The 21,671-nt window shown below is 55.1% G+C and overlaps 6 protein-coding genes across 6 annotated transcripts; 3 read left to right on the top strand and 3 right to left on the bottom strand.

The window, feature by feature from the left end:
* Positions 1–1,035: 1,035 nt before the first annotated feature.
* On the top strand, positions 1,036–2,497 carry CHT4_2 (Chitinase; the record flags this gene model as incomplete). The annotated part of the gene is made up of 4 exons (XM_047987238.1): positions 1,036–1,178; positions 1,245–1,343; positions 1,397–1,446; positions 1,518–2,497. 4 exons carry the CDS (start codon positions 1,036–1,038, stop codon positions 2,495–2,497), a joined length of 1,272 nt encoding a protein of 423 aa, XP_047843222.1.
* A 3,541-nt stretch (positions 2,498–6,038) lies between these two features.
* On the bottom strand, positions 6,039–7,575 carry JDV02_005901 (uncharacterized protein). Its single transcript, XM_047987237.1, has 2 exons — positions 7,097–7,575; positions 6,039–7,017 (listed from the first exon to the last, which is right to left on the bottom strand). Exons 1-2 carry the CDS (start codon positions 7,291–7,293, stop codon positions 6,408–6,410), a joined length of 807 nt encoding a protein of 268 aa, XP_047843221.1. The 5' UTR covers positions 7,294–7,575; the 3' UTR covers positions 6,039–6,407.
* Positions 7,576–8,718: 1,143 nt separating this feature from the next.
* JDV02_005900 (uncharacterized protein) lies at positions 8,719–10,286 on the bottom strand. The gene has a single exon (XM_047987236.1). It carries the CDS (start codon positions 9,826–9,828, stop codon positions 8,929–8,931), a length of 900 nt encoding a protein of 299 aa, XP_047843220.1. The 5' UTR covers positions 9,829–10,286; the 3' UTR covers positions 8,719–8,928.
* A 2,991-nt stretch (positions 10,287–13,277) lies between these two features.
* On the top strand, positions 13,278–16,604 carry PKH1 (Non-specific serine/threonine protein kinase). Its single transcript, XM_047987235.1, has 2 exons — positions 13,278–15,437; positions 15,505–16,604. Exons 1-2 carry the CDS (start codon positions 13,467–13,469, stop codon positions 15,853–15,855), a joined length of 2,322 nt encoding a protein of 773 aa, XP_047843219.1. The 5' UTR covers positions 13,278–13,466; the 3' UTR covers positions 15,856–16,604.
* Positions 16,605–16,607: 3 nt separating this feature from the next.
* ssr3 (Non-specific serine/threonine protein kinase) lies at positions 16,608–18,971 on the top strand. Its single transcript, XM_047987234.1, has 4 exons — positions 16,608–16,920; positions 17,006–17,283; positions 17,381–18,037; positions 18,108–18,971. Exons 1-4 carry the CDS (start codon positions 16,836–16,838, stop codon positions 18,618–18,620), a joined length of 1,533 nt encoding a protein of 510 aa, XP_047843218.1. The 5' UTR covers positions 16,608–16,835; the 3' UTR covers positions 18,621–18,971.
* On the bottom strand, positions 18,739–20,789 carry HYM1 (Hym1p). Its single transcript, XM_047987233.1, has 4 exons — positions 20,267–20,789; positions 20,141–20,198; positions 19,587–20,068; positions 18,739–19,529 (listed from the first exon to the last, which is right to left on the bottom strand). Exons 1-4 carry the CDS (start codon positions 20,369–20,371, stop codon positions 19,065–19,067), a joined length of 1,110 nt encoding a protein of 369 aa, XP_047843217.1. The 5' UTR covers positions 20,372–20,789; the 3' UTR covers positions 18,739–19,064.
* Between the last annotated feature and the right edge of the window lie 882 nt (positions 20,790–21,671).

Here is a 21,671-nt window from a genome sequence, read left to right as displayed (position 1 = left end):
GTAGACACCGCCTCGGGCCTGCGTCACGCGACTGTGCCTGCAAGAGATACCCTCACTCGCGTTCAGCTGCTGACCAGGCACATGCACGCGCCTGCTTGCTGTATCTTGAACTATCACCGTTGCGCCGAGTGCTACGTGTTTCGTACGCGGCTGACCTTCGCGAATCGGTGTACGACGATGGCGCCGCATCGTCGCTTGAACATGTGCAGTATACCCGAAATACATCGGCAACAATCATGTAAGATATTTGTCTCTCTTCAATCGTCTTTGCCAACTGCGAATTCGGCCCTCGTTATTCAGAAAATCCAGCTGTACCCTTGCACCGACCGCAGATCGATTTGAGGGGCTGCGAATCTGTTGTCTTGACGGTTATATGCACTTACAACCTCTTTCTTCGACAACAAATGTTTTCCAATAAGAGTTGAAGGGATAAGCTCTCACCTTGCACAGTAACTTCTATCTAGCTACCGAAATCGCAGTCTCCCACTCCCCCTCCATATGTGCCACAGCTTCGTAACGTGACGTAAAATAGTGCAAGTATCCCTCACATGCTCCAAGGGCGATCCGAGCGTATGGACGACGCCCGAGATAGGCCCTACCCCCGACGGCTCCCTTTCGCATCTGGCGACCCCCTATCGGCCCGGGCACGGTCACAATTTTCGGTCGGTCGGGTTTTGTTACCAAGTGTTGTATCCATATTCCTTGGTCGAGTGGCCACGATTCGCCGACTTTGCGATGCGCCGCCGAGTATGTATGACGGAGCCGTTGGGCAATAGTGAGCAGCCGGCGGCAATGCAGCTTCAACAACTTCCGGCCTCAAGGTGAGACTGAAGGCTGGCCAACATACATGACTTTGGGTACAAGTATAAGAGTCTCAATATGCCCTCTTACGCCTTCATTATAGTGTACTCGCCGCCATCAGCTTGAGCACCGTCATTGCTCCTGTTGTTCGGACCCAGTGCTCGATATAATCGGCAGGCACTGCCTCTCGCCAGATCTTCCGACGATACGATCCGTCGTCTAGCCTTTGTGATCATGCTCTCCCTTCTCGCCATATCAGTGGCAGCTCTGGCCTCGGCCCAGGCTACACTGGCCGCCGCAACGCCCGTGGATCCCTACATTGGGACGATCGACAGGCGATCTAGCGGCTACGTCAACGCCGTCTACTTCACGAATTGGTGCGCCTGCGAGTGCATTCAGAGCAAGCCTGAGACTGCAAATGACGGTAACTAACGGTCAAAAAGGGGCGTTTATGGCCGCAACTACCAGCCCACGGACCTTCCTGCATCCCAGATCTCGCACGTTCTCTATTCTTTCATGAACGTTCAGTCTGACGGAACGGTGTAAGTACTGCGCAATGATAGAATATTTCACTTTAGCTTACCCGCTTCTGCAGCGTCTCTGGCGACACCTATGCCGACATCGAGAAGCACTACCCTGGAGATTGTAAGCCATATCCTCTTGCTCGGCGACACCGGTATGAGTTCGGGCTTTAACTCTGGTTCGCTTTGTCTTAGCTTGGAATGACCAAGGCAAAAATATCTATGGTTGCGTCAAGCAGCTTTACCTTCTGAAGAAGGCGAACCGACACATGAAAGTGATGCTTTCGATCGGTGGCTGGACCTGGTCTACCAACTTCCCATCTGCTTCCTCGTCTGACTCGGCCCGTTCCAATTTCGCCAAGACTGCGGTCAATCTGGTCAAGGACTGGGGCTTTGACGGCATCGACATTGATTGGGAGTACCCGGCCAACGACGACGAGGCTCGCAACATGATCTCCCTGCTCCAAGCCGTGCGCGACGAGCTTGACGCCTACGCCGCCCGGGCGGCCAATGGCCACCACTTTGAGCTTTCCATTGCTGCCCCTGCCGGGCCCAAGCACTACGAAAAACTCCATATGAAGGACATTGGCAGGTTGGTCGATCACGTTAACCTCATGGCATATGATTATGCCGGCTCCTGGGACAACACTACCGGCCACGCGGCAAACATTTTCGCCAACCCACAGAACTCAGTGACCACCAAGTACAACACAGAGGATGCTGTCAATGCCTACGTTGGGGGCGGTGTTCCCGGGAGCAAGATGGTTCTCGGCATGCCCCTCTACGGCCGATCGTTTGAGTCAACGGACGGACTCGGCTCGACGTTCGGCGGCGTCGGTAGTGGAAGCTTCGAGAATGGCATCTGGGACTACAAGGTACTCCCCAAGGCGGGTGCCAGCTTGCAATACGACAGCGTCGCCAAGGCGTCCTGGACCTACGACTCGGGCAGTCGCGAGCTCATATCGTTCGACACACCCGACATGGTCAAGGAGAAGGTCTCGTACCTCAAAAATAAGAGCATGGCAGGTAGCATGTTCTGGGAAGCTTCCGGGGACCGCAAAGACGGCGGCTCGCTCATCTCCACCAGCGTCAATGCCCTCGGTGGCCTCGATACGACCGAGAACTGGCTCAGCTACCCCGAGTCACAGTACGAGAACATGAAGAAGGGCATGTGAAGCAGCTGACGACGAACGAAAGAGAGGAAGTCCTTACATTTGGATTACTGAGGTTTGAGTATGGCATGATGGTGCTGAGCAGCGTTGCTCACCGCCGTGCGCGGCCCTGACGAAGGCTGCAGAGGCCCAAGCCACGATTCTTGTACAAAGGACCTTTATCTAGACAATCTTGACCTGAATATAAGTGCATACTCAAGATACTGAAACAGTACCTTGGTAACCTAGTTGCGCGTCGGGATGCCCCCTGTCACTGCTGTGGAGTGCGGCCCAGGAGATACTCCTAAAAAGGTACTCGTGTCAACTGACTTCTCTCTCTTTCCCCGTCTTTGGGCAGGTACAGAACTGGGCTCTCCTGCCGAATCAAGCACAGCCAGCCCGTCCGCAACAGTCCTTCCCAATCTCACCACAATGTCCTCCAACGTATTAATCTTCCGACCATCAACATCATCCTCCCTTCTACCTTGCCGGGTCTTTCACCCCGAGGGAGGTAGCTTGACTTACCCACCTACCAACTTGGAGCTGCCTACCCCTACCCCTTCTATGCTTGTGTGGTCCCTACTGCCTCTTCTAGTCGTGCAATTGCAAGCTTGCAGCGGCGCCTGACCAACGTGGTAGCCCCTATACCCTTTCCGTATTTTCGCAAGTCTTCCTATGGTTTCACCAAACGCCCAGCTCTCTCTCCGCCGCTCTTATGCTCCTACGCCTAACAACGAACGCACTCGCAGACCACATGCATTTATCCACAACGAGTACATTGCCGAATTTTATTTCTACCGTTGGCTGTCAGAACAGACTGAATGTTTTGTAGCTTGCCTTCCCACTGCTTCTCCTCATATCAGTGGCAGCAAGGGGGACTCTGCACCTTAGACTGTTGCATTCTCGGCTCGCGACGCGCTGTCCCAGCACCCTCTCACGACCGTTTGAAACACAGAAGCGCGCTGGTCGGGCCTTTTGTGCTTCGGGCTTCGCAAAGTGAAGCTTTCCAAGCTGACGCGAGTCGATGGCCTCATCGGAGTGCACCAGTTCGGGGACCACGAGACCGCAGAATCGTCGACGTATCCGCCGGTTTGGCGCCCAGCTCGCAAACACGGGTGTTACTATCGCCCTTACAAGCCCAAAAGACTCTGGCTACCGGCCATTCGATGACTATCACACCCTACGGCCCTTGGTGAGCCGTTGCAGACGCCTCCTTTCCGTTGATGGCCCTGCACCTTAGGACGAGTCAGAGTTGGCGTTTGAGGGTACGCAACCTCGGAGCTACTTAAATATCCAACACAAGCGCGCCAACCATGGCCGCTCTGCGAAAAGTGGCCAAAGAACTCGCTCGGAGAGCGAGAGTGAGGGACCTGACGGCGGTAAGACTTCATCGGCGACCCAAGACGGCGCAAGTTCCCGAGCGCTCGACAGATTTGTCCCTCCTCGAGAGCTTGCGATACCTATCACGGAGCGGTATCGCACATCAAAACTACCGCGAACGCTTTCAAGTACTGAGAGGCTCGCAAGGCAAGGCACTGCAATGTATCCTCCATCCCCGCCCCGAGGCTCCAGACCTTCCCGCACTGGTCGGCCTGCAGAATCGACAGCTGCACCTCCTCTTATCAGGCTGTCGGCAACTGAGCCGCATTCAGGTATTCCCTCCATGTTATTCTTAGAAAGCATTCGTTTGGTGTCCTATTTATTGATGGAGAGACTATAGGTTTCGGGACCAACAGTTTCGCCGTCCAGCAACTTCGTCCGCATCAGTATCGTCAAATGGGCCGAGCGAATACGCTGACAGGTGGCAACTTGGTCTTGAGTACTTGGGCAACAGACGATGGCCGGGGCCACCTGACCCGGCGCGGGACCAATGCTCCTTTCTTCACAATGTCTTGCTTGGTAGGAAAACCGGGCGCGCGGGATATCCTCGAGAGCTATCAAAGCTGTATCGCGTCAGCCCTCGACATTGACACTATCCAGAGGATCCTGAACTTTCACCTGTATCTTCCATTGCCTTCGATAATGTCGGCATCATATCCAATTAGCGATGTCCTGTCTCGAACGAACTCGCAGGCATCTCGTCCCCTGCCAGGTTATTTCAGCACTCATTGTACGTGACTTGACGCGTCGCTGGACGTTCTGCTCACTAACTGAGCAAAAGGCGCGAAGATTTCAGCCCCGAAGAGATCCATCCCCTTGGCCCCCTTCAAGTACTCACCACTTTATTCCTCTGCTGTGTGAAGTTCCAATTGGAGACTGACAACACTTCAGGGTACTGGATGCACCGAACTTGCGCGACGACTACTATTGCTCCACCCTCGCCTACTCAAATACCTGTCGGACTCTCGCTGTCGGTCTTGGAAACCTCCTGTACACGTGGTCTGAGGGGTGTGGTGTTCGCGCTGTAACTGGGTCGCAGATGGATCACGTCTGGCTGACTTCTGTTGGGTTCTCATCTCAGTCTGGAAACAAGAACATTCTAGCGGCCGGGCGCTCTGATGGGTCTCTTGTCCTCAAATCAGTTCATGATGGACTACCACGTTTCGAAGTCCAGCAACCACACGGTGTGACTTGCTTGAGCTGGCGGCCGGTCGCCACGCTTCGGCCATCACGGAACCCCCTAAATCCCGATGTTGCAGTTCAGACCGAGGACCTGATCGTTAGCGACGAGACCGGTACTCTATATCATTACGTTATCGAATGGCCCATGACCTAGGAGGTCTCACGAGATACCTGGCCAGGTTCTATGTCGCTTGTGACCAAGGTCACCCTCCACAGCCAGCAGGTATATGGACTCGCCTGGTCTTTTGATGGTAAATTGTTGGCCTCTGGAGGGAATGATAACCAATGTTATCTACTGGACGCAAGTGAGCTATTTGGAGAGGCCAGAAGGACAGACCGAAGCGGTGTTCAGGCTTGTCGAGCATCAGGACCTACGGGCGTCACTCGAAGCAATGGTGCCAAAGGAGAGCAGCCTCAACTTGTCTTCTCCAGCCCTTATTCCAGAGAGCGGAGATCTTCGACTCTCGATGCGGAAGAATGGACCGTGCGAACACCAATCAACAGCATACGAACCTTCGGGCCCGGGTGTCAGAGGCAACTCTGGCTTCACAGAGCGGCCGTGAAGGCCATCGCCTTTTGTCCTTGGCGGGACGAACTCGTTGCCACTAGAGGCGGCTCCAATGATAAATGTATTCACTTCTTCCATGCATCATCCGGCTCCGCGCTTGCAACAATTTCTGTTGCTGCCCAGGTCACTTCACTAATTTGGTCAACGACGCGTCGCGAAATTGTCGCCACATTCGGTTATGCCCAGCCGGAGCATCCATATCGGGTCGCCGTGTTTAGCTGGCCGGACTGCCAGCAGATTGCCGCAATTCCTTGGGATGGTGAATTGAGAGCGCTGTATGCGGTTCCATATACATGGCCGAGCAAGTCACCGCCGAGGGCAAACGGCTTTGGGATAGGATCCGAGGGATGCATCGTGGTTGCGTCAAGCGATGAGACCGTTAAGTTCCATGAGGTGTGGCCGGCAGAGCCAAGGACAGCATTAGCCGTGCCGGGCGTCTTGGGTGGCAGCGACATTCTCGAAGATCTGGATGGTATGACCAAGGATGGGGATGTGATTCGTTGACTATAAACCGTGTAATGCGGCATGAGGGCGATGCTCTTCTACCAGCTTCGCAGCACAGGTTGAGACGGCCTGGTATGATTGCAAATGAAGTCATGACAAGTACATTTGCGCCGCCTAATCGCATTCTTTTCTATAGTGAAGAGACAGTTGCTCCTAGTAGACTAGAATTGAACGCCCCGTTGTAGCCATAGGTTTACTAAGGCTGCCTGGAGCTGCTGAGAATCTGGAAGTATTAGAGCAGTCAGGTGAGTATCCGCTTCTGCCGAACACGTATGAACGGAGAAATGCCAAGCAGTCGCATTACTTCAAAATCGCAATTAAGAGGACAAGGATAATGATGAGAACGATGATGGCCGTCATCTGCTTATTCTCGCCGGCGCCTTTGGCCACCTTGCCCAGCGTCCTCTTGGCCCGATCGAGCCGGCCCTGATGGCGGTCCGTCGCTGCCTCAACCTCGTCCAGCATGGCAACGTGGCTGTCTAGTTCATCGCCAATCTGCATGCTCAGCTCGCGTTGACGGCCGATGGACTCGCCTAGTCGGTCGAGCTGCTCATCTTGTTGCTCTAAGATCTGTGAATGGTACTGGTGCAGCTGTTGGTTGGACATATCCTCGGCTTGGTCGCGGTAGCCAGCTGTGTCAGCCACTGTCGGATCATCCCGGTACGCACCGAATAGTTCGTTTGGAGGGGACGATGGTGTATCACTGAAGCGGACCGATTTGGACTTCCTGGTGCCCGGCCCCGAGGCTGATGTCGACACAGCGTGGGCGAAGTCATCGGCCAGCTCCTCTGCGTTGGCCCGGGTCAGCGTCGCCTCCGTAGATGGCGACGAGAAGCCATGGAACTGCGCCGTGAGGTCGTCGAATTGTTTCTGAAGCTCGGGCAGGCAGTCGGTGATGGATTTCGCGGCACTGAAAGGCCAGGACGACAACAGGATCAGCCGTTCAGCCCTTGGGAAGACGCAATGAAAGGGGGGGGGGGGTCTCGTACCTCTCGTCACCGGTCTGTTCTAAACGCAACTTCTGTTGCTGGAGGGATGTGAGCCCGGCGCGAAATTGCTCTAGCGACCGCGACAGGTGACCATCTTGGGTGTCACTGTCGAGATGGAGGCTCTTGGCCCGCTGACGTTCCAGCAACGAGAGTTTGATGTGATCAGCGAGGAGGTAGAGCTGGCTGGGTTTTGACATGATGGCCTGCACGTGTGTATGTCGTCGTCGTCGTCGTCGTTGTAATCGGCGCTGTCGTCGCGATGCGCTGCCTTGGCCAGGCTCGTCGTCACCATGCGTCCCCCCCGCGTGTACCGAAGACTATCAGAGCCGAGGCCAGCGCGCGCGACGGCCGCAGCAGGTACAATCTCGGAGGCGCGAGACGCGGCAGCGGGCGGGTTGGAAAGAATGTGTGCGGTGTCGTGAATGTGTATATCTCGGCGCGCGCTGGGCTAGGACAATCGCCTATTACGAGGAAGCATCCGCATGAGAGTGAAGTACTTTATGGCGGTTGCATCAGCAGGTCATCCCAGACACTCGTTGGTCGCTGAGGTGGCGGGCGGTACATGGTACATGGTGCATGGTACTACAGGTAATGCGCGGCACCAGAACGCGCCGCGCGGAGCAACGGCCGACACCCACCCACTGGGTACCTCTACTAGGTGTATAAGGTACCTATGAAGCAGGTAGTACTGAAGGCGGACATCTCCTTTGAAGGTACTAAAGACCCAGGTTGCGAGGCACTGTCCAGGTTCTCTGAGGTACCAACTCTCAGGGTGAAGGCATGGAGAGCTCCACACTTCGGACAGGCTTTTGGGTACTTGACTATAATGTGATACTTACCAGAAAGAAGTCTATATTGAGGTATCTTTGGCACCTACCTTGGTACCTTCTAGGGAGCTTGCCTACTAGTAGGTACCATTAATACTTGAAAAGTGACCCACCTCCTGGCTGGCAATGCAGAACGCCTTTATCGTCCCAGCAAGCAGCGTTACAACAAAGCGTCCGGACGCCTGACAAAGGGACAGTTCTGGTTGTTAAGGCTTTATTTGGTCAATGAGCAAAGTGGCCCAGGCTGCCAATTCTACATGAGGAGTCCACGTAATTCCCGCCATCGAGATCCCCAACAGGTACCCGCCTGATACAGAGGTTCGTGGAGCAAGTGCCTACTGTAGGTAATTAACAAGGTGTGGTTTGGTACTATTACCTGGTAGGTAGGCACTGTTTCTGGCGACCTAACGTAGATACACTGAGCGATCACCACGGTGGTAAAAGTTCTTGTGGGTGGAGGCACATATACCATGCGCCTGACTGTGCTAGTGCGTCGTACTGCGGTGAGGCAAGTCAGGGCCTGAGGTGGGGAGAGACAGAGGTAAGCAAAGCGGGCAACTTGAGATAGGGCGATCCGCACGACTCCCAATTTGATCAGCACAAAGGAGCCGTGTCAATCCACAGGCTTGGTCTGGCATATCCGGCAAAAAAGAATGAACACGAGCACAGGAACGACACCTAAGGTAGAGGAGATGCAAGGCGACACACTCTACGGCCTCGCCAGCCTGCCGCAGGGAGCGCACCAGAAAAGAATACCATACTAAGACTGTCAGATCTCAGTATGTTATAGTACTAGTCGGAGTTCAGACACATGATGCTATTGATACTGTGAATTTAGAAACCCACGCGCGCAGATACCTTGTTCCTGACCGCGAGACAAGGGTCGATACTGTACAAACACTTCCTCTTCACCTTCTTTTGGTTGCAAATGTTCCGAAGTTCGCGTGCAGCCCATAGAAGCACGAAGAATGCCTCATCAGGGCAACCACGATCGAGGGTGAGCACCTAGTCTATCCTCATCTCAGAGTCAGTTGACGGTATGCTGGCTAGGACACTGTTGGACCCCATTTCGATTTCGACACCGTCAAAGACGGGGGGGGACTGCTGCAGGTTGCGAAGAGCACCAGCCACAGTCTTGCTGACCAAGCGCCCGCACCGCAGGTCCTCGGCAAAGAGGAAGTAGCCCTCCGACGACTCAACGAGATATGACTGCAGGCCTTTGCTCTCAAGGCAAATGCGGACGTTGCCGAGAGTAAAGTGGTTCTCGATGAAGCGAGCCCAGCCTCGCGCGGCTGCTTGAATATGCTCGTCGTCACTGATCCTCCTCCAGCCAATGCCGAGTTGCACGGTGCAATCATCAATAACCGGGCCGCCGGCAGTGGTCGTCGCCGCGATAGTGCCATTGAACAATTGCGCGCCTGCCGGTTCCCCGTTGAAGGCACCTGGTGGCGCGCCGAGCTCGAGACTGGCGTCGATTCGTTGCGACTTGTGACTTCGAAGGATCGGGCGCTGCTCTATCTCTCGGCGGTGCCGCTCTCGCTCCTCGGCGGCCATCTGCTCTTCCAGCCATGTACCAGACTGACTGCTTGCGTCTGCAACATAACCGACGTTGGGCTTGATGAGTACCATGCCCTCTCCGTACACCCACTCTTCTTGTTGTTCTGACGGAGTGGGTTCCGGCGCGTCTGGTTCGAGATTGTGCGCGGCTTCGTCACGAGACCGTTTCCTGCCAGCAGTGCGAGCCGAGGATTGTGGCACAGGCTGATCGGATGGCGCGGTGCTGCATGGTGCATGTGTCGGATGCTGATGCGAAAAGCCAGTGTGTAGAGAGTGCTGATGAGAAGCTTGCGGTTGCATGGCGAGAACTGGCGAGGCGGTGGAGAACTGGCGACTGAAGGATGCCATGTTGAAGGCGAAATATCGCGTAAAGAGGCGAGAGACGACGACAGCTGCAGCGATGTGAAGCAACAAAAAAGCAAGATCAGTATTTAATGTTAGTGCGACCACAAACCAGAAGGTCAAATTCGCAACTGTCAATGGAGTTGGCTGTGACAACGAAGGGTGTTTGGGTGGGAAAGCGAGGCTGGAGGCGAATCGGCGGCCGTGCGACGTGGGAGAGTCGTGAGGACTGATGACGCTAGTAGTCGGGGATTGAGCCCAAAGGCAGGCCCCCGGTGGTAGTTATGTACGCGGGTCGCGTAAACCGGGCGGGACGTGCTCGCAAGTTGAGATGCCGTGGCGGAGCTCGCGGAAAGGGAAGCGAAGATCTAGACAAAGGTGGTGGGACGGACAAGATTGACGAGATGCAACAGAGGGCGAGCCAGCGAGTTAAATGTTGGCACGAGCGGGGAGTGCAGGCTGGAAGTCGCAGATGCAGCCGCACTGCGCCGCGCGATGCGGCCCCGTCCGTTAGCACAACCGGTTGCGCTGTGCGACGGGGCGGAAGTGTGAGGCGCGCGAAGAGTGGGGGCTACTGTCAAGATACCTCGTCGCAGACATCAGAGCGCAAAGGGGAGCTGGTTCCCCTTCGTACCCCGGCGACAAGAAACTCTACCGCCCTGGCAAGGGGGCTATACCACGACCTAACAGTGGGCCGTGGTTTACACCTCGATGGGTGGGGCGGCTTGGGCGGCTAAGGGTAACGTGGGCTTTGCGGGGGCCAGAAACAAGGAGCCTTGCAGGTACGTATCCTGCAAGGCAACCGGGGTGGAGCGCAGGCGCTTGTAGCGGTATTAGTACTTCCAGCCTGAAAGTGCTGCGGCAAGTGCGGGACCACATCACGGGGAAGGAGCAGCAGCATCGAGACGGCTGGCTTCACGTCATTGGGCGCCTTGTGACGCAGGCTCATGCGAGAGACCCTTGTTGGACAGGCGACTTTCGATGATAGGGCTGGGCGGCTCCACATCGGTGGTGTCTGGCCATCAGCAACTAACGTTACTACCTGCCTGTGCTACCCTCGTCTGTCAACACGGCCACACCTGAACCGAGCTACACTACCACTTAGTATGTATTGTTCCTGTCACTATAGCGGTCGGTCCAATAGGGCAGTGGTGACTGGGAGCCTACAAAGGGCAAGCATAATTCCCGCTCGGCCACTTTTGCTTCACTACACACGCGACCCTCAGATCATGCGTGGCGGCATGCATTGAAAGGATGTGTCTATTTCTATCGCAGTTTTTCATTGTTGTGACTGACACAATCCCGCTCTTCTTCACCACGGCCCCGAACTCCGCCAGCGCTGCAGCACCTCCTCGTCCGAGTTCTCAATGCCCCCATACAGTCCCTGATAACCAGGAATTGTCATGCCCGAGGAGGACACTGCTCGTTCATCGCCGCCGCCGCCGCCGCCAAGTGACTGTCGCCCTTCCGTGGACGCAGGATCATGCATCACATTCGGTAGTCCCGATTCGATCCGCATTTCAGCCAATCGGCCTGCCTGCATTAGTACGGTCGTGTCGACCCTGCTCTGATGCCGTGACTCTGGCAGAGACGATATGCTTTGCGGCTGCCATGTGTGCGCCAGAGAGTCATCATAGATGGCAAATCTAGGCGTCAGAGATTCCAAAGGTACCGAAGTCGTTATCCCATCGTCGCCCTCCTCCCTATCCAGGCCGCTCACTGCATTGCCTTGTCCTCGACTGCCCAAAGAGCGGACACGGGATAGGAGACGGCCAACGGTTGACTACACAGGCCTCATCAGGTCAGCATACTTCTCCCTTGATGCTTTTCTGGCCGAATCAGGAATATACGCACGCGCATGAGACGCGAATTTGTGGAAGCAGGGGATTCCATGACCTCACCCAGAACCTGATGTGGTGCCCCGGGCGGGTCTGCTCCGGGCCGACCTTCAAGCCAATCCTGGTTCTGGCTGTCAGTACTCTCGCTCAGGTCGTTGACTTTGACATCCGCAATAGCCACAGGGTCGGCAGGAACATCCGCCCGTGCGTCGAGTTGCGCCTGGGCCGACATCGGCAGTATCGAACGCTCTCCAGTGTCTGTCGCCGTGCCCGCACTGGCCGAACGTCTGAGCTGGGTATCGACCACTGCCTTGTGCGGCGAGGCGAAATCAGTGTGGCCCAGACCAGGAACGCGTGGGGCGGCTGTCGACATCGACTGGATCACATCCAAGCTCAGTGGCTTCTTCTGGGAGTTCAACGGGCTAATGCTTTGATGGCTGAGCGAGTCGGAACCCTCGTCGGTAGCTAACACCCTATCGACCGCTGGAAGATGTGAGCCGCGGTCCCTCAAGTGCCGTCTGTATCGACAGCGGAGTTCAAACTCCCCAAGCTCGACGGGAGTCAATGAAATGGCTGTGAAGTGCAGTCGAAGCATGATGGTGGTGTCGTATTTAGCTTAGTAGGTACCTAAGCAGTCAAAAAATTGTCTCGGTAGTCGGTTGTTAAAGATGCCGCGAGCACGAATTTAAAGGGTTACGTGGTTGCCCTTGCACAGCCGAAGCCAACTTACAGGAAGTGGCGCTCAACACTGCTGCGCCCAGTCGAGGCAGTCACAAGCCAGCGCCCGATAAATGACCCTCGCAGGGCAAGGAGCCCAGAAGGCTCGGTTGGCTGGTTTCCCATGGCTACAGTACGCGGCCGTCAACTTTAGGTTTAAGCACCTGGTAAGGCGGGCTTGGTGTACTCTATCCGGGCTCTGTTCAAGGACGAGGAGAATGCGACCTCATCGAGTGAAGAAGATGAGAATCCGCATGGGATTACACACTACCTAGTAGGCACCTTAGCTACCTACCTAGGTACCTACCTAATACTCTACCTAGGTACTAAGGTACTAACGTTACTAGTACCCGATAGTATTGACGTATCATATCAGTATAAAGGTTATCGGTGCAATAGGACGGTAAGCCCCGTCTAGCTAACGGGACGCTCTCATATACCCCATCCCTCGAGTTTAAGGCTCGAAAAGAGAGCTAGATTCCGTATATTTCGCATCTTAGAGAGATTCTGAACACACTGCAGCCTCATCGGGTTTGAATACCATTGATAATGGACCCAGAACGGGAACAGCACCCACAGGTAGGTACAGCACCCACAGGTAGGTACAGAAAGAAAGCCGACGCACTATCGCCAGGCCTACTGACGTGCCAAGGGCAGCAGGAAGTACAAAGTACTAAGTAAGGTACTGACGTAGATCCACCTCAAGCACCGAGGTTCAGTGATTATAGCGGGTACCTACTCCGTACCTTACGTCAATGCTAAGATACTAGGTACCTACCTGTAGTGCTGCTACTAGTGAGTACTGAGGTACCTGCCTACCTTACCTTACCGGCCGGCGGGCTGGCCAAAGGGGCATGGATTTCGACCCACCTGCTTTCCCAATCAGTCACCCACTCACTACGGCGCGCCACCCCCGTCTTTCCGCACGTCTCCTCGTTCAGGTAGTCGTGTCGCCCTGTCATCGTGTCGCCGCCGCCGTCGTCGTCGGCCGGTCGACGTCTCGCTGCATCATAACGTCGGCCCAGATCTCTCAGCACGCGCCCCAGAAGCCCGGGACGGCCGCCATCGCGGTCCCTGGAGCAAACCATCATGAATGGGGACTTGAGCCTCTCTCAAGCCCTCGGGGGCTTGCGAATCGCGAACCCCGACGACGCCGCCGAAGCAACCATCTCGACGCCTTCCGCCGAAACAGATCCTCACGCAACCTTCCAACCCGATGCCGACCACGGCCCGAGCTCTACCGCTCCGTATTTACTTCAGGATGGCCCTGATTCCCGCCGACCCAAATCATCCGTCCATGACAACGACGCCGCCGCGACAGACTTCCTGGCACCTGTCCGTCTCAACCGAGAACATAGCCAGCGAGCGGCTCAGCATCCTTCTCAACTCCCTCACCACGTAACCGGTACCCCCGATGAACGAGTCTCCCCAATACCAGTGCGTCAGAGCTCTAAAGGCCTCGTGTCCGGTGGTGGTGCTATGGGGGCCTCATCCGGAACCCACAACCCAGCAACACAAAGCATCGATGTCGCTCCGTTTGCTGGAGACTCCTCGATACCTGCGACAAGCGAGGAGTGGAAGGATCGTGGAGCCGCCATTGGCGTACGCCGCGAGCTAGATGCGAATGGGAGACCCGTGGCTCGCCAAGTTAAAAAGGGCGTCAGGGATTTTTCCTTTGGCCGCGTCCTCGGCGAGGGCTCCTACAGCACCGTGTATTTGGCGACTGATCGCCAGACCCTCAAAGAGTACGCCATCAAAGTGCTCGAGAAGAGACACATCATTAAGGAAAAGAAGATTAAGTATGTCAACATTGAGAAGAACACACTGAATCGCCTTACCGAGCATCCTGGGATTGTCCGCCTTTACTACACATTCCAGGACGAGACCTCTCTATATTACGTCTTGGACCTCTGCAACGGTGGCGAATTGCTCGGAGTCCTCAAGAAGACTGGCACTTTCGATGTGGACTGTGTGAGGTTCTACGGGGCCCAGATTCTCGATGCGATAGATTACATGCACTCGCGTGGTGTCATCCATAGGGATCTGAAGCCTGAAAATGTACTTTTGGACAGCCAGATGCACGTCAAAATTACCGACTTTGGCACAGCCAAGCTCCTTCGAGACCCCCGGGATCCGAGAGACGGAGCCGGTGGAGACCGCGGCTTGCCAGAGACGGAGAGAAGGGATGGCGAAGACGATGCCCGAGCAGCCTCATTCGTGGGCACGGCCGAGTACGTTAGTCCGGAGTTGCTTACGCACAAGAATGCGTGCAAAGCCAGCGACTTGTGGGCCTTTGGATGCATCATCTATCAGCTTCTGGCTGGACGACCGCCCTTCAAAGCGGGCAGCGAGTATTTGACGTTCCAGAAGATCGTCAATCTCGAATACGAATTCCCACCCGGGTTTCCCCCATCGGCGCGGGATCTTGTCGATCGGTGTCTCGTTCTCGACCCGGCCAGGAGGCTTACCATTGAGCACATTAAGAATCACGAATTCTTCACAGGTCAGCAGTTCGGCAAAGGTCTGTGGCGAGCGAAAGCCCCAAGGCTGCGACCATACGTACCTCCTGCTCAGGAGCCCAGCATCATTCACCTCAACGGCTACTCCCCGGGATCCGCCCCAGCTCCCAGTAACATATCGACAGCTCGTCCACTGCTGCACACGCAAGGGAACACCCCCAGTGCTCAGCGCCCTTCCCGCATCATTACAGAACTTCCGCCCCCGACTCAGCTCGATATCGAATGGTCTCCGGTCCTGACCAAAAGCAATGAACGAATTCTCAAGCTCGGCGACCTGATGGTGATCCAGACGCCACTGTCACATGGTGGCCACGGCAAAGGCTCGGAAGAAGGCCACAAAAAATTGTCGCGTTTCTTCGGGGGTAGCACCACAAAGAAAAGACAACGTTTGGTGATGATTACATCCAGCGGGAGGATCGTCCTTGCTCCTGCCGGGGGTGAAGAGAAGCGAACGAAGCACGAGCTCTCTCTCCTCTCTGCAGATTGCACCTGGAGAAGCCAACAGGATGCCAAGGGACAGTTGATATGGTGCGTTGATACGGTGAGCTCTCGCAATCCTCCTTGCATGACGTGTTTGCTTCACCTCGCTCATCAATCACCTTGGATAGAATGGCCAACATTACACGTTTGAGGAAACCAAAGCAACAGCAAATGCTGAAGGAGGGAACAGCACGGCAGACGACTGGATTGAATGCCTTGAGAGAGCAAGGGACCTTGCCATGTCCCAAAACGCAACAGCACAGGGCGACGACAATCCTTTCTCAGAATTACCCACCACGGCGTCAAGCCCGGCCAGCACCCTTGGCAGCAGAGCCAACCTGGCTGATGGCTATGGGCCAAGTGACCGTAACACGAGAGGTCACCTCAGAAAGAATCATGGCGGTCATGACGAAGCCGGTGCCAAGAGGAACCGCTTTAGTAAAAGGCAGTCACGGAACGGCTTGGGGTCTGCCTTCTAGCTTATCTGTCCGTACAGGGAATGGCGGTCTGGCCAGTGAGCCTCGTTGTTTTTTCTGAGCCCACTTATTTTCGAGTCGCATTTTGTCGTGGATACTGGACCTGTCGGAGCAGTAGACTCAACACCTTTTGCATGGAAATGGGCAGCGAGGCGTATTGATAAGGAGTTTCTTTTGTATTCCAGAGCTAGTGGATTGAGCTCGTGGCCGTCCGATCAGTCCATTTCTTGGGCATCACGATGCAATCGACTGGCGCAATAGCACCGGGTACCAATTATTAGACGTCGTTCTGAAAGTGTAGCGGATCTGCTGATCTAGGGATATCGATTGGGCATGGCTTTGTTCTGGATCATTACCAGGTAGGTTCCGAACTTGGTACGTGGCAAAATGACCGAGAGGCAGTTGGATACTCCTTTGTTCGAACAGGCAAGGGCCTGTCTGTCTCAATGAGACCGGCGCGAATGGAGTGTCGATTCTGCGCGTGCTTAAGGTCACGAAACTGTCTCCATTGAAGTCGCGGCCCCAAAACTGGGCAGTAGCCATCCGTCGGCTAGAGGTGGCAGATGGAAACTACGTCTGGGCTACTGAAATTGACTTGCGGAACCTCATCTTCGCAAGAGTTTTTGGGCTTGAATCGTGGGCATCTGCAAATATCACTACGTATATTCCACTTCATATTGATGGGTGAGTTGCGAGATAGTTACCAGACAGCCCCAGAAGTTCAGAACCCACCGTGGCAAAGCTACGTAGGTACCTCGGTACCTAGGTACTATCTCCGTGCCTCATCAAAGTACGTATCGTCATCACGTGACTGCCGAAATTCCGCGACTTTTTCGAGCCCACTGCGGCCCCCGGCAACCGCAAAGTACCTCCGACAGGAAACACGCTCGCGACCGTTCCAACGTGATCCGCTCGCCAGTGGGCTTCGACACGCTACCAACCAACCCCCTCCTCCGGGCTTCTACAACGCGAGACTTTTTACAATGCAACCTCAGTATCGCAACTTCGCGCAGCAGCAGGTGCCGCAGCGATCTCCGCATGCGCAAAATCAACGACGCGGTGGTATAGGTAGGCCCAGACACCATCCCTTCGACGCGACAAGCACGGCGAAGCAAGACGAGCAGGTGATGTGCTGACGCCTACCTTGTGGCAGGTCCAATGATGTCCTCAGGCCCCCATCCCTCGGCCCCCTTGTCCCAGGCACAGATGGCACAGCAACAACAGGCGCAGGCGCACGCAAACGAGCTGGCGAAGCGCCGCAGCCGCAAACCTACGGACAAAAATATGCCCGACGGCGTTGAGGACAGCATCGTCGACCCCGACAGCGTCCAGCGATACAAAGACCTTAGAGAGATAGAGCGGGTGCTAGATGCTACGACGACGCGAAAGCGACTGGATATCTCCGAAGGCGTGAATCGGAGCCACAATAAGGTGCGTTACGCTAACCTGATTACATTTTGCCAACTTGCCATTCTCCCCCTTCATGTCTCGAGATGCGCTTACACGTCAGGCTTCCCCCGGAGTTCAGCTCAAGAAGACGCTAAGGATATGGATCACGAATACTGTCGAGGATCAGGTCTGGCAAGGCAACGGGCTGAACGTCGACGCGTTCGATTTCACTCCGAACATGGAGGCTTCCTACAGGGTCAAGATCGAGGGCCGTTTGCTCGATAACAATGACGAAACCGAGGAAGAACGCTTTGCACCGGAACCGGGCTCGGCTGTCCAGGACAGCACTGACCAAATGGACCATGATTCGGACAAAAAGAAACGGGACTCGGCGACCGCCAATGCGGTCAAGCACCGGTTTTCGCATTTCTTCAAGACAATCACTGTCGATTTTGACCGCTCGAGGTTTCGAAACGGTGCCGAACAAACGGTCGAATGGAAGAAGCCAGAGACTGGCCCCAAGTCCCACCCCTCTGGTGCTTCCTCCCCAGCCACGGACTTCGATGAGCTTGTTTTCAAACGAAATGGGGACGAAAACACAAACATTACCATCAACCTCTTTCGGCAAGAATTGCCAGAGCGATTTTTGCTCAGCCCAGAGTTGGCGGAAGTTGTTGACATGTCTGAGGCGACGCAACAAGAAGCAGTCATGGCGCTGTGGGAGTACATCCGGTTCTGGGGTCTTCAGGAAGACGAAGAGAAGCGCAACTTTCGCTGCGACGAGCTTCTGAAAAAGGTCGGTGACTCTCGAGCGTGTTGGCGGTGAGCCTTTACTGTTCCGCACCAATTTGCTAAGCTTGCAATAGGTTGTTGGTCGGGGAGACGTCGGTTATATTCCCATGCTCAACGAATACGTCACCCAGCACCTTCGAACCTTACCCCCAATAAGCTTGCCCTACACGATCCGAGTAGACGAGGAGTTCCACCGAGATCCGCAGCCGACGATCTACGACGTGCAAGTTCTTGTAGACGACCCGCTACGTGGTGAACTCCAGCCGCTGATTAATAACGCCAAGTACGCCACCATGCTGAAGGACGTCAGCGCTTTAGACGAGCAGCTGGCGAAGCTCATCCAGAACATATCCGAGTCCAAGGCCAAGCACTCGTTTTTCACCGCTCTAAGCGACGATCCCGCGTCCTTTGTCAGGAACTGGCTTAGCTCCCAGAATCGCGACTTGGAAATCATCATGGGTGAAGCATCCCGAGGTACGGGCGAAGCTATTCACGGCGATGAGTGGCGAAGAAGCGGCACCGGGAGCGTGTGGGCGACCCCAAATGCGCGAGAGAGCGTCAATGTCTTGTTGGCGCGACAGCGGTAAGTCATGTCAGGCTTCAGACCATATATGTCGGGCTTGGCGGATCTTGTGGCAGAAGCGACGAGAGGATAGCATTGAGGACAGTTTGTTTCACGGGTTGGCGCACTTGATTAGGATGAGGCGTTGACATTCCTAGAGTAGGACAGGGCATTTGATTCAATCCGATAAGGACTGGGAATTCTGAGGCACATCATGAATTTAGACCTCGACTGGACCCATCGCTTTTCCTCTCAACCTGCAAATGATGCACGCACTGCAGCCCACCTCGGGGCATACGGGGGCTCTGACGCAGTCGGCAGTTCAGGAACGATTGACCTCCGAACATTCGGGCTGAAACTTGTTCATTATCGGAGGACGCTTACGCGGCACGAGGCGCGTCTTGCAAACTTGCCGCATTGCCGCAGCTCGCGATAGCTCAAGTAAACGTTGAAGACTGTAGACTTCGAATCATCGCTGAGGCGGTATGGGGCTAGGTGGCATATTCCTGATTTGTTTGATCAAGAAGTCCCGCTCATCGATGAACTGCTCATCGTCGGTCCGGTCTTCGAGGAAGTGCGACAAGAAGGTCAAAAGCTTCTCGCGATTCATGAGTAGGATCTTTTGCACAGCAACCGACTTGTGAGGGTTGGCGACGAACACCTTGAATACATGAAAGCCTTCGTACTGGACCATTTTCCTGTCGTCGCGCAGCAAGTTCATACATATCTTGAGGTGGTCGCCTTGGTCGACGTACGCGGTCATGACGCTGTAGTTGGAGCGGTCCAGAAGTATCTCGCCAAGAAGTTTGATTGATTGCCTCTTCGTGACGTAGCTATTGGATTGGACCAAAATCTTGTTATATTTATCAAAAAAGAGGTCGAAGTTGACGGACAAGTAGCGTGGGACCAAATCTTTGTGCCGTGTCAGGAGTTCCTATAGACAATTATCAGTTTCTGTACATGGGCTGAAGCCATAGAAACATTGACGTACACGAAACGTGGTGAAGGCATCGGCGGCAACCTCGAATGAGCTCTTGTCGATCCACTCGAAGAACTTCCAGAAGACGCCACGCCCACTCTGTGGCCGATCACGATCAATGGCGTTGAGCCCCTTTGCACTGGACCCCGGTTCGTCACCATCATCGTAGAGGATGACGGCGGCGGCAGCCTCGTTTTTAAGCAGCTCGCGGAGGACTGAACCCGCGGGCGTGGCGCTCTCCTTGTGGTCGTATGCGCGGCACAGCTCCACGAGAACTTGCGGTCTATTGCAAACGACGTATGAAAGGGCGATGGGGTCGCTCTTGGGGGCCGCCGCGGCGGGACGAAAGCGGAAGACATAGGAGAATATAACTTGAGTATCCTTTCGTGACTCGAATGGCAGGCGGTATAGGTTGACAGCGAGGAGGTGTAAAAGGTCTTCGTCGATGAGGCCGGTAACTAGTTGGTATATCTGCTCAGGAGAGCTATCGGTTTCTAGGCCATCAGGTTCTGTCAGTCAGAGCTGGAGACGGGCGGTACACCACGAGGTTGATTTGCTCGACTCACCGTGTGTTCCCTGCAGTACCAGCTTCATCTGTGCCAGCACTCGGGCCAGCTCCTCTGCCTATGATCATCAGCATTGTCCATAGGAACTTTGCCACCAGGCCCGGCCTAGTGTTGGCAGCGGCGTACCTTGGCGGCACCGTTGGGGCCATCCAACCGCGAAACATGGTCCCGCGCCTGTCTGGGTAAATCGGCGGCGGCTCGCGATCGGGCTCTGCCAAAGAGGAATGACATGGCACGCTCTGCAAACGGCGATTAGGGAGACACTGGACGACGACCTTGGGGTGGCCCAAGGGAGGGGCTCCGAAGCGATAGTCGACCTTTCCCGCAGATGGATCCAGATATAGTGGAATGGAGAACCGTAGAGCGTGAGGAACACACTGTCCAAGCTTCGTTCATCGACCAGGTCTGGATCGCGATGGCGGCAGCACAGGCGAGAGGAGGGGCTTCGGTCCGCGAATCGTGGTGGCTGGCTCCAGATCGGGTACGTGCAGAGGGGTGGGTGGTCTTGATCGCGTCTTTTCAGGCGCTGATGCTCAAAAACGCACAGCTGGAGGAGATGGTAACAGGTGATAAGAAGCAAAATTGGCTGCTGGCGATGCGCCGGTCCAGAGATGAGGATTGTTTATCGTCGCGTCGACCTAGATGTAGTACAGAGTTCAATTGATCAGATACTCGTGCCTCTGGTAGGCCCGTATTGACTAAGTAGGTACTTAGTACTTTGTACTTCGTACCTCTTGACAAACAGACGACGCCAAGTTTATTAGTGGTGCTAGGCAACGGGGTGACCCGCCCGACCATCCTGGAAGACCCAGACGTCCAGTGAGCGAGAGACAGGGCCAAGGGATGGATGCCTCTCCAAGGCTTGAGTATTCTAGGAACCTCGTCCGTTATTTATCCTCAGTCCCTACTCCGAGTAAAATGCGTCGAACAGGAGGCTCTTAATATCCGAATATAGTCTATCGGCCCGAAATTCTTTAGTACCTACCTACAGACTACCTACTACCTAACTTAGTACTTGGGTAGTACCTTCGCTCACTCCTCAGCCCAGGACCACCGCCGCCAGGCTCTGCTATAAGGCTCAAGCAAGGAGTGCCCGGGTTTAACGTCCTCGGTACTGCTAAGTACTCGGAAGTCTCTTGTGTATCTTATACCTACCTATCCAGTACTGCATAAATAGTACCTTGATGAACAAGTCGTTACGGGCATCGATGGTTCAGCGCACCTGGCGGTTTGCGGTCTCTGAGGCAACGCGCCAACGCATCTTTCTTCCTTACTACTCAGCAGTCTCCCCCAGAGGCACTGGATCCAGATGCCGTGCAGTGTCGGCCATCGTGCCCATTAGTAGTAGTTGTTTCGACTTACCTCAAGCAATGGTGCCTGCCACCGCTCTTTCTAATCGTAGCCCGGCCTGGCCGGCGGGGTGGAGGAGGAGGGGACCAGGGAAGTCCGCAATAACATGGTGGGCAGGTGAGGGGCACGCCAGCTTGTACCTTTCCGTCCAACAGCCACAAGAAGGTACCCAAATGGCCAT

This window comes from Purpureocillium takamizusanense, chromosome 5 (assembly GCF_022605165.1).
Source record: "Purpureocillium takamizusanense chromosome 5, complete sequence".
In the NCBI taxonomy this organism is placed as follows: Eukaryota; Fungi; Ascomycota; class Sordariomycetes; order Hypocreales; family Ophiocordycipitaceae; genus Purpureocillium; species Purpureocillium takamizusanense.
Note: the sequence above shows the minus strand (reverse complement) of the source record. Positions and strands in the feature narration are given on the sequence as shown.